At 44.3% G+C, this 13,861-nt stretch overlaps 1 protein-coding gene across 1 annotated transcript in view; it reads right to left on the bottom strand.

Moving 5' to 3' along the window:
- Positions 1-308: 308 nt before the first annotated feature.
- The window catches only part of LOC144142482 (ras-related and estrogen-regulated growth inhibitor-like), a 46,415-nt gene continuing 32,862 nt past the window's right edge, over positions 309-13,861 (bottom strand). Inside the window, exon 5 of the mRNA XM_077674025.1 lies at positions 309-12,148. Within this exon, the coding sequence (XP_077530151.1) occupies positions 11,924-12,148 (225 nt within the window). The 3' untranslated portion in view covers positions 309-11,923. The remainder of the gene's footprint in view (positions 12,149-13,861) is intronic.

Below are 13,861 nucleotides of genomic sequence, written 5' to 3'. Positions count from 1 at the left end.
ATGAAAATCCATGTTTTTCACACTTATAAAGATATATCACTTGGTTGTAGCATCGTTGCTGCACTATTTTTGTACGAAACTGTGCCCAGGGGTGGCAAAACATAGGCGTAAGCCAACTCTTTCGTTAGCCCCGTACGTTGTGAATGTGGTAATCGCAAAACAGACAGGGCGCACGCAAAAGTTTACGCCTCAGCTTTCGTACCAGGAGTCTATATCCACAGCCTTGCGCCGCATCGACTTGTGTTAATGACGTACTAGCCTGTAGAAGCTACGTCATGAACTAGAAAAATCACGCAGACGCTTGAGATAAGGCACTAGCCATTCTTTATTTTTTTTTTCATATTTATATAGATATACTTTTTCTTTCACGACTCGTTCAGAACAAGCAACTCACACACACAAGCACCATACACGCATATCACTCTGGGTTGGATCTGTGCAAGTGAAAACTGGAAACAGTCACAACTACACTCTGAGCCAGACGACATCATAGACACAATACCGACAAATTCACATACAACAAGTCAAAGTACAGTAAACATGCAACAGGTGGAAACCAAAGTACAAAACTACGTACCAGGTGCGATGAATTTTTGGCAGTCATTCAAGACGCACCGTTAGTTCTTTTCATTCCAGTTTTTTATTCGAAACCACCTTAACTGTTGAAAGTGTGTGAATCCTTATTGTTGGAATATTTGTGGCAGGTCATGCGAAGCTGATATTTTTTCTTTCGCTGAGGTCGTTCAATAGACCAAGCGTTTCAGATTGTTTGTTAATGAGGTGTTATCTTAGTGTTATAAACATCAAAAAGTTATTGAAAATTCACACCATGAGCGTGGGATTAACGCAAGCTGCCTGCTTACGCCCAGCCAGCCCCTTTTGCGGGTAGAGCTGAGCACATGCACGGTGGCGTATTTCAAAACGCTTCGCTGTATACAGCCACCCCACGTGACGTGTCTTAGCGCGCTGAAGAACGTTCAACTAACGTGGTTATAGGCTGCGCCCTGAACCTAAAGCGACCTAAAACATATAAAATCACCATTATTATTAAAAACCACACGTAAAATTTATTTCATAGGAAAAAAATCGCAAGAAAATCAAAAGCTAGACCAACTGGGACCCGAACCCAGGCCGTCAGCGCCAGCACCCAGAACTCTGCCTTGAGGGCACAGAGCCCGAACTGCAGGCTCCCTTCAGCAGGAGTTGGATAGAATAGCGCACGCAGTGACGTCACACATGTCACGTGGGGCGCTGTGCAGCGAAGCGTTTGGAAACACGCTGCCCGGTGGTCGCTGCGGTTTGCCCCCGACCGGTGGTGTGCACGTGGTCGGCCGCTGGCTGTTCCTGTGTCCATGGCGTGGCCTTTTAATCGGCAGTCTTCTCTCATTCACAAGGGCTCCTTCCAGGAGCGCAAAAGGAGGCGTGTTGCTGTACTTTTCTTTTTGTTTTAGTTTTGAGGCTCTTTTTATTGCCCTTGGGCGGCGCGTGCATTTTTCTACCTCCTTACCCTCCTAGGAGGGGACTCCTCCTTCCCCATCCAGGCCCCCTCCTCCTTTAGCTCTCGCTTTCCTATTTTAAAGGGACCCTGCAACACTCTCCAACTTTTTTGAAATCCTAAATGCTTGTAAAACGTAGTCACCCAACACACCCAATACTAGATTAGAGGGTCGCAAAGTACCTCAGCCAAAAATTACTGCTCTGTGGCCATCAGATAACTTGTAAACTCGTAAATAAGATTTTTCTCTCTTTCCTGTTCCTAACGTTCTTCGACGGCTCGAATTACGTCACTATAGCCATTTAGCGGCTGTTGGCCGGTTTTCGTTCAGTCGCAGCAATGAACGCTTTTCAATAGCAACTTTAAAAATAAAGTAAAAAAAACAATGCAGAAACGGAAGGCGTATCTGGTGCGACGAGCAAATCACGCAGTGCCGGTCCGTGCTGGCGATAACTACACCTTGCGCAGTGGTTCCAGACGCGAAGGAAAAAGTAAAAGCGCTTATCGAAAGTGTTGCAGGGTCCTTTAAGTTCGGCGGCTTCCGATGTTTAATTTTTCCAATTTCACGGAAGATGCACTTACGCTTCGTCGCAAACAAACTGCACAGGTTGCTCTCTTTTTGAAGTAACTGCTACCAAACGGTTTGTCTCACTTGGCGTGAATGTTGTTAGATTAGATAACATACTTTATAAAATACATGTGTGATCTGCCCTGAAGCAACATAGTGCATGACTGGGTATATTTTCCATGTTATGGCCGTAATTTGCGTTCACTCTGGCAAAATTATAACCTTTAAACTAGTTTTAATTCTAGAACGGTATAATTTGTCTTCGCTCTGACGGGAAAAGGGGATCTATGGTATCTACGACTTTTAATCTCCCATACGCCTTCCTTGAATCAATTACGGGGTGGACTCGGATTAGGGAGAGCTTGAAACAACAATTTTTGTTACTTATTGGCACTATAATACTCAGAAAATGCCCTACAATTACTACATCTTGTCGAAATGTTCATGCTTCAAAGCAATCACACTCAGTGCTTGCGAGGGTCATACGCTTTGCGAGATCAGGCCAGGCTTATCAGACAAAGCATTGCGAAGGCAGGAAGGTAAATTTTAGCTTAGTATACGCCACACCGATTTATAACTAAGCAGTAAATGTTCATCTAATTGTTAGCTTGGCTCAGACAGTTATAGGTTAATGACATAGCCTACCTTATCACGAGAGGTCTTACCTGCACGTTTCTAAACGACTATCCTTCAATATTAGGGATAAAACAGTGAAAACGTCGCCTGCACGACAAATAGTTTTCATTAAGAAACCCTTGCGAGCGCATATATGTGGGGATGGATAGTTTAAGGCTCAAGTTGACTACTTCTAGATATTTAACAGGGACGTAAGGTCTTCCTTGTTTGTGCTGCCGGTAAATAATGAGCAGTTTCCTCTATTTAAGGTTTCCGCACTTTATGACTGCCTGAAATATATTCGAAACGTGTATCCAACCATATAAAAATATTTCTACGTGTTCAGAGGAAGCCCATGCATTCTGAGAAAGCATTTTGCTTAAGCCTTTTCATTAACTGAACGGCAAGAATTGTGGACCTTTCCAAAGCAACTGGTTAAACATTTGGCCTGAACACACGTACGCAAAACAGATTGTTTCAGTCTGCACCACAGGAAATCGAATTTGTGGCTCCTCAAACAAAGTCTTGTTTCACACTGTTGTGATCAAAAGCGCTATGCAATCTGCAAAAATGGAGTAAGGACCGAAATATTGCTGTCTGGAGCTGTCACAAAATTTTTGAGCTCTTCGTATAATCCATCCCTACCTTAGCTGAAACACATTAATACGCCGAACTCTGTATCTGAGGCCTTGGTCATGACCTGGGATTCTCGTCCCCAACTGCTACACCCCAAGGTAGAGTGAGAGTTCGTCTTTACCATTTGTTTCCAAGCCACTTTTTACAGAACTGTCTTCCCTTTAGAGACAAGCACTGTGAAACCTCTGGGACGTAGCGTACTGATAATAGTCTAACTGATATCAGCCTAACATACCCTGCTAACTGATATGAGCCTACACCACTATTGATGAATGCTACGAACGCTGTCCGCCAATCGAAGAAAAAGGAATGGTCAAGCTGCAACCGGAGCAGTCGCTAGTAATAAAATATAAATGAATACACAAAAACTTCGCCAATATATAGATATTTCTTGCAAATATCTCCAACTCTACACTTGTATCTGCACACGGGGAACAAGATTTCAATGTGCCGAAATATTAAGTGCCTTTAAAATCTAATTTGACCATCTATATGAGGTGGAACGCCGCAAACGACAATCATAAAAAACGGCCCAGAACCACTCTCCCTACAACAAAGGCGTGTAGGAAGGGGTACCCATAGCTTCCCAAACCGAATTGCTAATGGATGCCCCAGAAAAGGGAAGGGACACTGGCAGCGTAGAAACTGTTGTTACACTCTGACGGTCACGACCACGTACATGGGAACACTTCTGTCAAAACATCGGTCAAGTGTGCCATCGCCTCCAGACCAAAATAGATGTTTTAATATAACCTAAGCTCCTAAAACCTTATGGAATTTCCTAAGCTGGAAGCCGCCCACAACAGGATAGGTGTCACAGTATTTTTCTCGAAATAACCAAAAAACCCGTCCTGTGATAGCTGTAGTTATACAATGCTATAGTTATAAACGGCAGGCGAAAAATTACAGTAGATTTACAGCTATGCTACCAGGTTTTGTTCTCGTTGCATCGCTTCCAACGTCAGCTGTGATAACTGAAAACTGCACTAGTGTTCTCTAAAAGGATAATAAGCGATATACGTCCATAGGCTTAAATGTGTTTTTCTCGTAGAGGAGTCAAAGGAGTTTTGGCTCTAACTGATAGCCTCAACAATAAATGGTTCAGGTAAAACTTTCCTGGAAAAGTCATACTTTCTTCCATCAACCACGAACTGCTTGCTGTATGATAGTCACGAACGCGGAAATCGTTGTCTCGGATTCATAGGTAAATGACAGTGCACTGAACGCATACGGCCGCCATATCAAGTAAAGTTTCTATTACTCATTCGGATTTTTTCAACGCCAAAAGCTAAAGCCGGATGCTTAATTGTCGTTCGTAAATGGTAGTTTAACTGAGAGGTATTCAAGTGCAGTGTAGAATCTTACGGAGGGTTGGAATATCGTTCTTGAGACTACAAGGGCGGTATATGTTAATGAAGCTTCGTTTAGATAGCATGTGTCCGAGAACACGCGGCCATATCCGTAGGTCGGGCTTGTCTTTCTTGTCTGGGTTGTCGGCGCAGCTTCAGATTCTGCATTCTCCTTCAGAAGTGTTGAAGACGGCGCCGGACCACGGAACAAAATCTGACAACATGTTCTGGCTCACGTAGCCGAACCATGCAGCCTCAACTTTTGTTGCAGCGCTCAACATGTGGGCGGCCACATGTGCTGCTTCCTCGGATGTGTTCCGTAGTTTGCAGTTCTCTTAATCCAAAAGAATGCGTTTGCAGCTAGCCCTTTTAAAATAGTTATATCAGTGAGGAGAATAAACATCTACAATTATATTATGGTACAAAACACGTTTTACGGGTTGAATTAACGTGTAACGCTGTTCTAAAATCTTCAGATGTCCGTGTGAAAGCACGACAAACATACAGAAAAAAGTATAGCATAAATATTTTTATGAGGTAAACTGAAACAAATGCGATTCGCACGAGAGCAAGGGAAGATCGCCCGTGTCGTTCGTTGTTACAGACTAATACTGGGAGCACTTCAGAGAGAAACCATGTTTCACGTGGACAGATAATTAAGATCACTGAGCGATTCCTATTTCCGCATTGCACGGGCTCCAGTACATTCACAGTCAAATGAGTTAACGCGAATGGCTAACCTTAGAATCTTGTTTATGTTAAGAAGGTCGCCATCCTGGTCACCCTTGTCGACAATTACGGTTGAAGTAACTGTCAATGGTGATAGGCGGCGGGCGTTGGAAAAAAATGTGTCACATTTCTGCGCACGCCAAGCAACCAACCAAGGCGCTCCGATTAGCAAAACAACAAAGTATCGATCGGTGTTTTCTTCCTCATTGTCTCAAAAATGCTCGCCTGGGTTTGTAAGTAAGCTGTCAAACTATTTAAGAATCATTCGATTCGAATGTAAAAATACGCAGTGCACTTTCATTTCGAAGCTTTCATCTAACTTTGTGATACATCTTATATCTTAGAATAGTACCCGCTACACAAATTGAATGCGTAAATATGCAATGCGCATTCATTTCTGCACAATATGGTAGCGCCAGCGCAATTGCAAACCTACATTTTGGAACGTTCTTTTTTAAGTTTATTTACTCAATTAGTAGAAACATTAAAAACAGCTTTCTCCTCATTCACCAAATAATGCATGCACTTACGAGACAACACATAACATTTAAAAATTCATACAAGTAAAATAAAGCACGAACATGAAAAACAGCAATCCGCTTCCTGTACAAATGAAAACAGTGCATATATATTATGTATATAGCTGATGCATCAGTCTGACTAGAAGACGTGTCTGCAAAACTTAATTGAAACGTCCACAGCACGTATGTGCGTCTGGCTGCAAATGGAAACGATATATATTTTATATACATCCACTTATGGTGTAGACCGCATGCGCCTGTGCGTTGCAAATGCGCGCGTTCAGGTCCGCTCACGCGGATTCATCAAAATCACACCAACAGATGAGTCGCAGCCAATTAAAGACCAATTCTTATACTTAATCTCACATATGATCAAAATGACGAGTTATATCACTACTCTTGCTGATAACATGCCGGCAAAAACTAAGTGGTTGAAGTTACTATTTTGTTGCACACCAAAAGGTGCAAAAAGTCTGCAAATCTTCTTGAACTTCTTCTGATCGAGCTTTCTTAGTGGAAGCTTGAGATTTGTGGTCTCTCCACTGAATTTCTTCGTACCCTACACCCACACGTAAGAAAAACCTTAAGTTTCGTCTGGGCTGAATTTTTTCGTACGCTACACCCACACAAAAGCGAAACCTTACGTTTCGTGCCCGTAGTTGAACAGGCACGACTAAGCTGAATATCGACCGAAAGCGTGCAGTTGCTCAGCACGGACGCACGAGTTGCATCGATGACTATCAGAAAGAGAAGTGCTACATGCTGTGAAAAGACACGTTTCGTGCAACTAGTCACACTCTGAGGCGTGTTGTGATGCATTGTTTGGTGCACAACCTAGTGATCGCTTTCAGTGGCAGTTATATGAAATGGTGGTTCCGTGCTACCACCTCTCAAGCAGCTAAGCGCTCAACGTAAACACCAAAATATCTGCCCCACTCAACTAAAGAATTTTTTTAGGATAAACCTACAGTGCGCGAGTGTAACAACATCCAGAAAAAATGTATAAAACTCATGAAAACTAGAAGACACAAAAGCCGCCTAGAGGATTGGGGTCGTTGTGTACAAAGACCACGCCCTACTAACAACAAACTGTGAAGTGTTCAAACCTCAGTTCTAAAAACACTGAGGCACAACGGTCAAATAAACGCATTGTGTACCACTCAGTAGTTTATGAGCAAAACAGGTTTGGCGAGGCATCACTCAGAATGCATAATACAAGGCGTGACATGGCACAACACACCTTGCGAGAAACGCCTGTTACACGTATGCCTCATACCACCAATAATAAGGTGCAAATGCACTTGCAAGATGAATATTCAAATGGGAAATCGTTCACCACGTACAAGAGTAAGTCAATACAAATGCCAATTCCTTTCGTGGACACTGTGAGCATATATGTCCGCCATATGTTCTATGGTAAATTGCATGTATATTTGTGAGCGACCAAACACGGAGCCTTTACAGTGACCCCAGACCTTTGTCGTAAAAGGACAGTTCCTATGCAATCTTTTGCACACCTAAATTCGCGTTTCGCTGCATTTGTGTATTTCAGGTACAACCTCAAGATTGTTTAATGGTGCACAGTGGGTGGATGGTACGTGTTGAGCTCGAGTCACGGTTTTGTGCTGACGTGTGCGAACAATGTATATTTGACCGTACATTTGGCACGTAACGACAGGAATACATGTAGCTTAACTGGTAATGCCAGAAGGCTTTAATACCAGTAACGTGCGTCAAGCTAGAATTATTTCCGACACATTTACCAAAGTATGCAGACTACAAGCTTTTGATCGATATTGCGACACAGCTTTCTAGCGAATCAGTGATTACATATATGTAAATGATTAGAATGGTGTTCTGATACCAAACAATTTAACAAACTGTCTATTAAGTAAACGTGAGTAAATTTGTCTGCCCTTAAACGAGAATTACAACATTTTTTGTGTGTACTTACTGAGTAATTAGTGTAGAGGTTTCCTCATCTTCTTTGAATGCGCGTGAGCTATTTAGGAAGTACTATATTTCACTTAGCAGACTTCTAATGACACAAAATAAAAATAAATCGCTCTCGTTCGGTCGCCTCAGTTTAGGTGTTCACACATCCTGGTTGACTATGCATTTGCAGCCGTTCTCAGGAAGTGTTAAACGGAGAACTTTGCCGCAAGTGACCCGGGTATTAAAAATACAAGACAATTGAATGCCCACTGTCTAGGGACGTAAAGTTGTTATTGCCGGATGTCTTGCTATTGACGCAGTGTTTGTTTCTCTCAAATACGTCATTGGAGAATAAAGTAACACGTGGCAAGTATGACAACTGCTTCTCCGCTACGTTTCCCGAACACCTGAAAAAGTCTATATTTACTGCATGCTTTGACAACACAATCATGAGAACTTAAGTGAAAACCATCTGTAAAAAAGGTTTGCGGAATCTTTCTTTATAAACAGTGATCTAATATTCAATACAAGCATGTGTGTCCCTAATGCAGCATTCTACGTGGTTAGTCAGCAAAATCCTAAGCGACTGTTTGAAACATTGGAATAGGCTGTGAAACTGGGCATCACAGGAACAGGCCATAAATTAAAACCCAAGTTACACTGCTAAATTACAACCAATGATGCCCAATTATAGAGCCGCTTTTAAATCTTCATAAATACTATATTAGTGATAAATGTGTAAAAATGCACTGAAGCTTGGCTATATTGACGGAAGTACTGTTTAAATGCGGATACAAGAGTTGCAACACAAGGAATTGCATAGCTAATGAGTTGCGCCACTGCCGAGTAAGGTTAAGCTTTCGAACTGCTAGTGCTAACGCCACAGTGCTTAAAGGGACCAAGAAAAGCCTTCTGTAAAAGTTACAAAAGCCCTGTATTGTCGCGTAGCAGCAATATAGCGATGCAATGCCGTTGGAATTATTGATCTACATTCAGTATTAGCTGCGCCAGAAGCAATTAAATGCACCTCTCCCCACTTGCCGATCGACTCCTCCTCCCTTTCTGCTTCCTTCAAAGCAGCTGGAAACACTGGGAATAGCCATGTGACATCGCGACGCTCTACTTCCGTTCTGCGCTAGCCTCATTCCTGCGCCTAGGCACGCGTCAATCGCTGCGGACCCGCCTTTGCCGCCTTTGCCTCGGGATCGCGCAGGAAGGAGGGAGAGCAGCCGGAAGCCAATAACAGTGACGCCGCCGGCGGCCGACCTCGCCGGCGAATCAGGGGGGCCTTCGCCGTTGCGTCATCCGCGATCGCCATTGCGTCAGCCGCGGTCGCCGTTGCGTCAGCCGCGTTCGGCTCGCTGCGGCGTCGCGCTCATCAGATGAGAAAGGCGATCTTAAAAAATTGCATACAAATTATCCGTACAACGTATGGGGCTCACACTTGGCTCAAAAATCCCCCGTTATGTGTTCTAGCACCTGAATGCATTTGATTGCCACCTTCACAAAGCTTTTCGGGGTCCCTTTAAGGTCACAGCTGACACCGTTAACGCCAACATTACATGCGTGCCCGTAGTTTATTGGCAACATTATGATTATAAAGAATTCGCCGTGTTAACGAACCACAACGCGACTCTAATGTGAATATAAAACTACAAACACAAAAAGCCCTCACAAAACACTAAAAATAACCAGTACCCAGCATCGAAACTTTCGTAATACCCCTATGGCACGCCTGGGTTTATCGTGCGCTTCACTTTCTTTCTCACAGCGCGTTATTTATTACGGATAATGCCAACATCAAAACAGTATCGATAGTCGCAACGACCATAACAACTGATATTTTCGTAGGAATAACCAACCTTAAATGGCCGACAGAAACGATTAAGATGTTAATCAGAGAGAAACCGCCACATTTGTGGTGTGACACGCTTCCAAACGGCCCCGCAAATTTGTTTCGCCACCTCGCCCCTTGCTTAACAATAACTGCTATCACTGGCGCCAGTCAGACAAGCCACGGGGCTCTGTCTGCGAGGTTAACAGAAATTTTGTCCACCCAACAGTGCGCAATGCGGAAATCGTGTTTCAAGTGGTGAAATGCCCCGTCAGTGATGTCATTTTGGCGTATCAGTTTATTAGGACCACAACATCCGTGGTGAGCCATGGTGCAATGTAACATTGCAAAATTTTCTTGGGACCCGCCGCGGTGGCTCAGTGGCTAAGGCGTTGCGCTGCTGAGCACGAGGTCGCGGGTTCGATTCCCGGCCGAGGCGGCCGCTTTTCTGATGGAGGCGAAAAGCAAAAACGCCCTTGTGTACGAGATTTCGGCGCACGATAAAGATCCGCAGGTGGTCAAAATTAATCCGGAGACTTCCACTACGGTGCGCCTTATCGCCTGCGTTGCGTCGGCGCGATAAACCCCACGATCAATCAATCAATCAAAATTTTCTTGGGGTGGTGATATTTTTCGGTCACACGAAAATAGCTTTGCAAAAATTTAGGTGCCGTCTTCCGGCCAGAAATGCTGTATTTATAGCAACCCCTTGTTTGGATGAAGCTTAAACTTTGCCTTTACATCGTTAAAAACACCACGCCGTCATTAGTACCATCGGATTTCCCTTTGTGCAAGTTTTTAACTCCAAAGATAAAATTTCTGGAAGCTGCGTCTTCTGATTGCCTTCACCAACGCCTTTTTTGCACTAGCTTCTTGTAAACGGTATAATGAATGATAAAAGTTCATTTAATCTCGCATTTGTGCCAAGCGTAATCACTAAAATCTGTCGTACAGCAGATTTGCACTAATCTTTAATTCTAAGTAACTGTAAGAAATAACGTGTCCTTTATTTTTGCATAGTTAACCGTCTACTGCATTTCGTAGATTTCTGCAGTGTTAGCGAACCTAAACTTCGAAACGTTTTGCATTTTTCTACGAAACTTCGCTGTTTCGCTTTTAATCCGCATTATTCCTCTAGCCGTTATTTGCTTCCCTTCAAGCAACTGGACGTCAAGCACTAGCGGTGCCTTCTCTGATCTCCTCACAATACCGCCCACTGGAGGTGGGAGCTTCCCTCGTAATGCTAATGCCGAAGCTGTCACAGCTTATAAAGTGCATATATCGCTGTCAGTGTCAGCAAGGACTTTAAAAACGATGCCGAGGGACCCAGGCCATGCTGGTCATCACCACAAAACTGTGGCCTTAAGTACAAACGGCGGAAGCATCAACGTTCCAACATTGTCTCTCCTTGTCTTACACGGGCTGTTAGTAAAACCCTACTACCTGTTATCCAAAATTACGACAGATTAGCCATTAAGTATACATCAACCAGACAGAAGGACACAGTGCAACAGTTTCCAGTAAATGATGACCCGCAGGAAAGTTTCTGCTTGTCGCTGTTGAAGAACTCCAGAAGATATACCAACTAGGAGTTCACATAAACACCTAACAAAGCTGATAAGTCTTCAGACTTATTAAATCAAGCCGATCATGAAACAATTTTCGCTAGCGCTAGCGTTTGGCTTTTATTTCTGAGGCGTATGCGGCGCACGTAAAAGGGCCGAAACGTGGCTTCAAGCGCCAAGGTAGGATCTTTTTCTGTGGTCCTCTGTAGCATTCACGCTGCATGTGTCGCAAGAGCACATTTAGAATTGTTCCATGACCATGCCGAAGGCCTTAATGGTATCCTTGTACCAAACTTTTTCCTGACACAGCAGGTTTGCATCAGGGGCACTGCCATGGTCCCGGAGGAAGATACGGTAATACCATCTCGTCTTACGAAAGTAACAGCACACGGAAATGTGCAGCACAACGACCTCGTTGAGGAAGTCTGGTTGCGCGAACGGCTTGCAAAAAAGACGGCGGCACGAGCCCCTCCATCGTCCCCCAACATCATACCATAAATTAGGACATCGCGTATTTCATTCCAATGCACCAACAATCCACCTCTGAAAAATTATTAAAAAAACATTGAAGCCTTTGTCGCTGCCAAGTTGCTATGTGGCCACACGTTGCCGGTGATCCTGACCTCTACGGTCGTTCAGCGGGATCAAAGTGTCCCCTTTTCCACCGTCGCGAAGTTCACTTGCGTCCTCCTGGGTCGTTTGCCTTAGCCGCAATGCCTTTGGTGCCAGCGAAGAAGACCCGATCGAGGAGCGACTGCTTCGAGCGCCGCCTGTGGGCGTACACGTCACGGCAGAGATCGGCGAAAGCCTGCGCCACCTGGTGTACTTGCTCGGAAGCCGTGAGCTCGACGAAACCATCGTCCGCGTCCTTCGCCAGGATCTCGCCTTCCTCGGTACTCACCTGCGAGAACGACGAGCAAAGAAACCGGAAGATAAAGCTGCGTGCAAGCTAGGTCATTCTTTGCCCGTGGCGGGGGATCATTGCGTTGCACGACTAACATTATATTAAGGCTTCGACTGAAGTGAGTTAGGAAGACTGAAGTTCCAATTAGGCTGTTCTGCAACAAGTATGGCGTAAAACGCGAATGCCTACACCGGTCCTATCTTGCTTCAAACGTGAAACTCCTTTGACACGTCTCCATTGGTCGGTTTTTAACCATGATATCTCCACTTCAAATGGGCCTGCTATCGTTGCGCCAGGTACCGAATGTTTTCTGTATGCGGAGATGAAGGTAACTGCGCACGTTACGCGCTACTGTAAACGGTACGTTTGCTACAAGACACACCGATCGCTTGAAGGTGCACTGACTGCTGAAAGCTAACTTGTAACGAGGAAGAAACTTTTCCTACTTGAAGCACTATGTTCTTTGCGACGTGTTCATTGCCTCATATTCGCATAACGGTTACCCACGCTTCCATTTTTAATTTTGAATAGAACATTACGGGCAGAAACCTCCTACCAATGCATCAGTAGCGTGGACGAAGGTCTTTCGCACTACTCAACGCAACATAAACAATTTGGCTTTGCTATTGTAACGATGGTTACGACCATTGAGTTTCGTACTAATATATACTAGAGGGAACTCTGGTGCCACTGTCTGGGCGAGCCGCGTTTCAGCGAGCGTTCCGCCGTGTACCGAGCAGGCGCGCTCCCCTTGTCTTTGGCTTGGCTCATGAACAGGCTGGAAAGTTGTCCCTGGCTGCAGAAAAGCAACAATTTTACTTTGAAGATCAATCAAATTCGTTTTGTTAAAACATTACAGCTCCAAAACGATGTACTCGTCAGGGATTACTTAAAAGCTTCATGCAAGATGAACAAGAAAAACATGTACAGCGATTTGGGCAAATTGGCATTGATCCATAATATAACTGCGCAGTAACACGAGGACACAGAAAAAGGCGCAAATAATACAGGACGCGGCGCAGACTAACAACTAATCTTTATTCAGGAAACATGTAATGTTTAGGAATATGAGATCGCACTTCTAGATTTTGGTTAAGCCGGTGGGTGGGGGGGGGGGGGGGGGAATAAAAAGAAGGGGTTGCTCACGTGTGGAAATACGATAGCTGTGCTGAGCATTACATTTTAAACTTTATTTATGAATTTATTTGAGTGTACGATGCGGTGAGTGTGTGCAGGCGCGAAGATTTTGCTGTTCCTATAAATTGCATGTTTCCTGAATACAAAGTCAGTTGTTAGTCAGCGCCGCGTCCTGTATTAGTTGTGCCTCTTTCTGTGTCCTCGTGTTACTGCGCAGTTATATTATGGAAGAAAAAGATGTTACCCTTGTTTTATTCTGACTTCGAGACCAAAAAAAAGCCTCGTGGCTAGCCAAGTCAAGTACGCGAGGAATGTCGCTAGCTGCAATGACACCGCCCCCGACGGCCCGCGATTGCAGCGCCATATTTCCATCTAGTATACATTAATATGAAACTATTGGCTACGACTTCACAATTATTTCACAAGGCGAACTTGGACCCACAAGCAATGAGCTACTGCTAGACTCAAACTCTCCCCGCTCTTCCTGATCTACCCGCACTTCCGTAGCACGCTGTCTCGTCCTTGCTTTCGACCAATCGCTAATGGCCAAACGTAAAGGCCACGGAGCAAGAA

Source organism: Haemaphysalis longicornis, unplaced genomic scaffold (genome assembly GCF_048455015.1).
Source record: "Haemaphysalis longicornis isolate Haplotype H1 unplaced genomic scaffold, Haemaphysalis longicornis Haplotype H1 scaffold_6, whole genome shotgun sequence".
Classification (NCBI taxonomy): Eukaryota; Metazoa; Arthropoda; class Arachnida; order Ixodida; family Ixodidae; genus Haemaphysalis; species Haemaphysalis longicornis.
The sequence above is the reverse complement of the archived record's forward strand: the minus strand, read 5'-3'. Positions and strand labels throughout refer to the sequence as shown.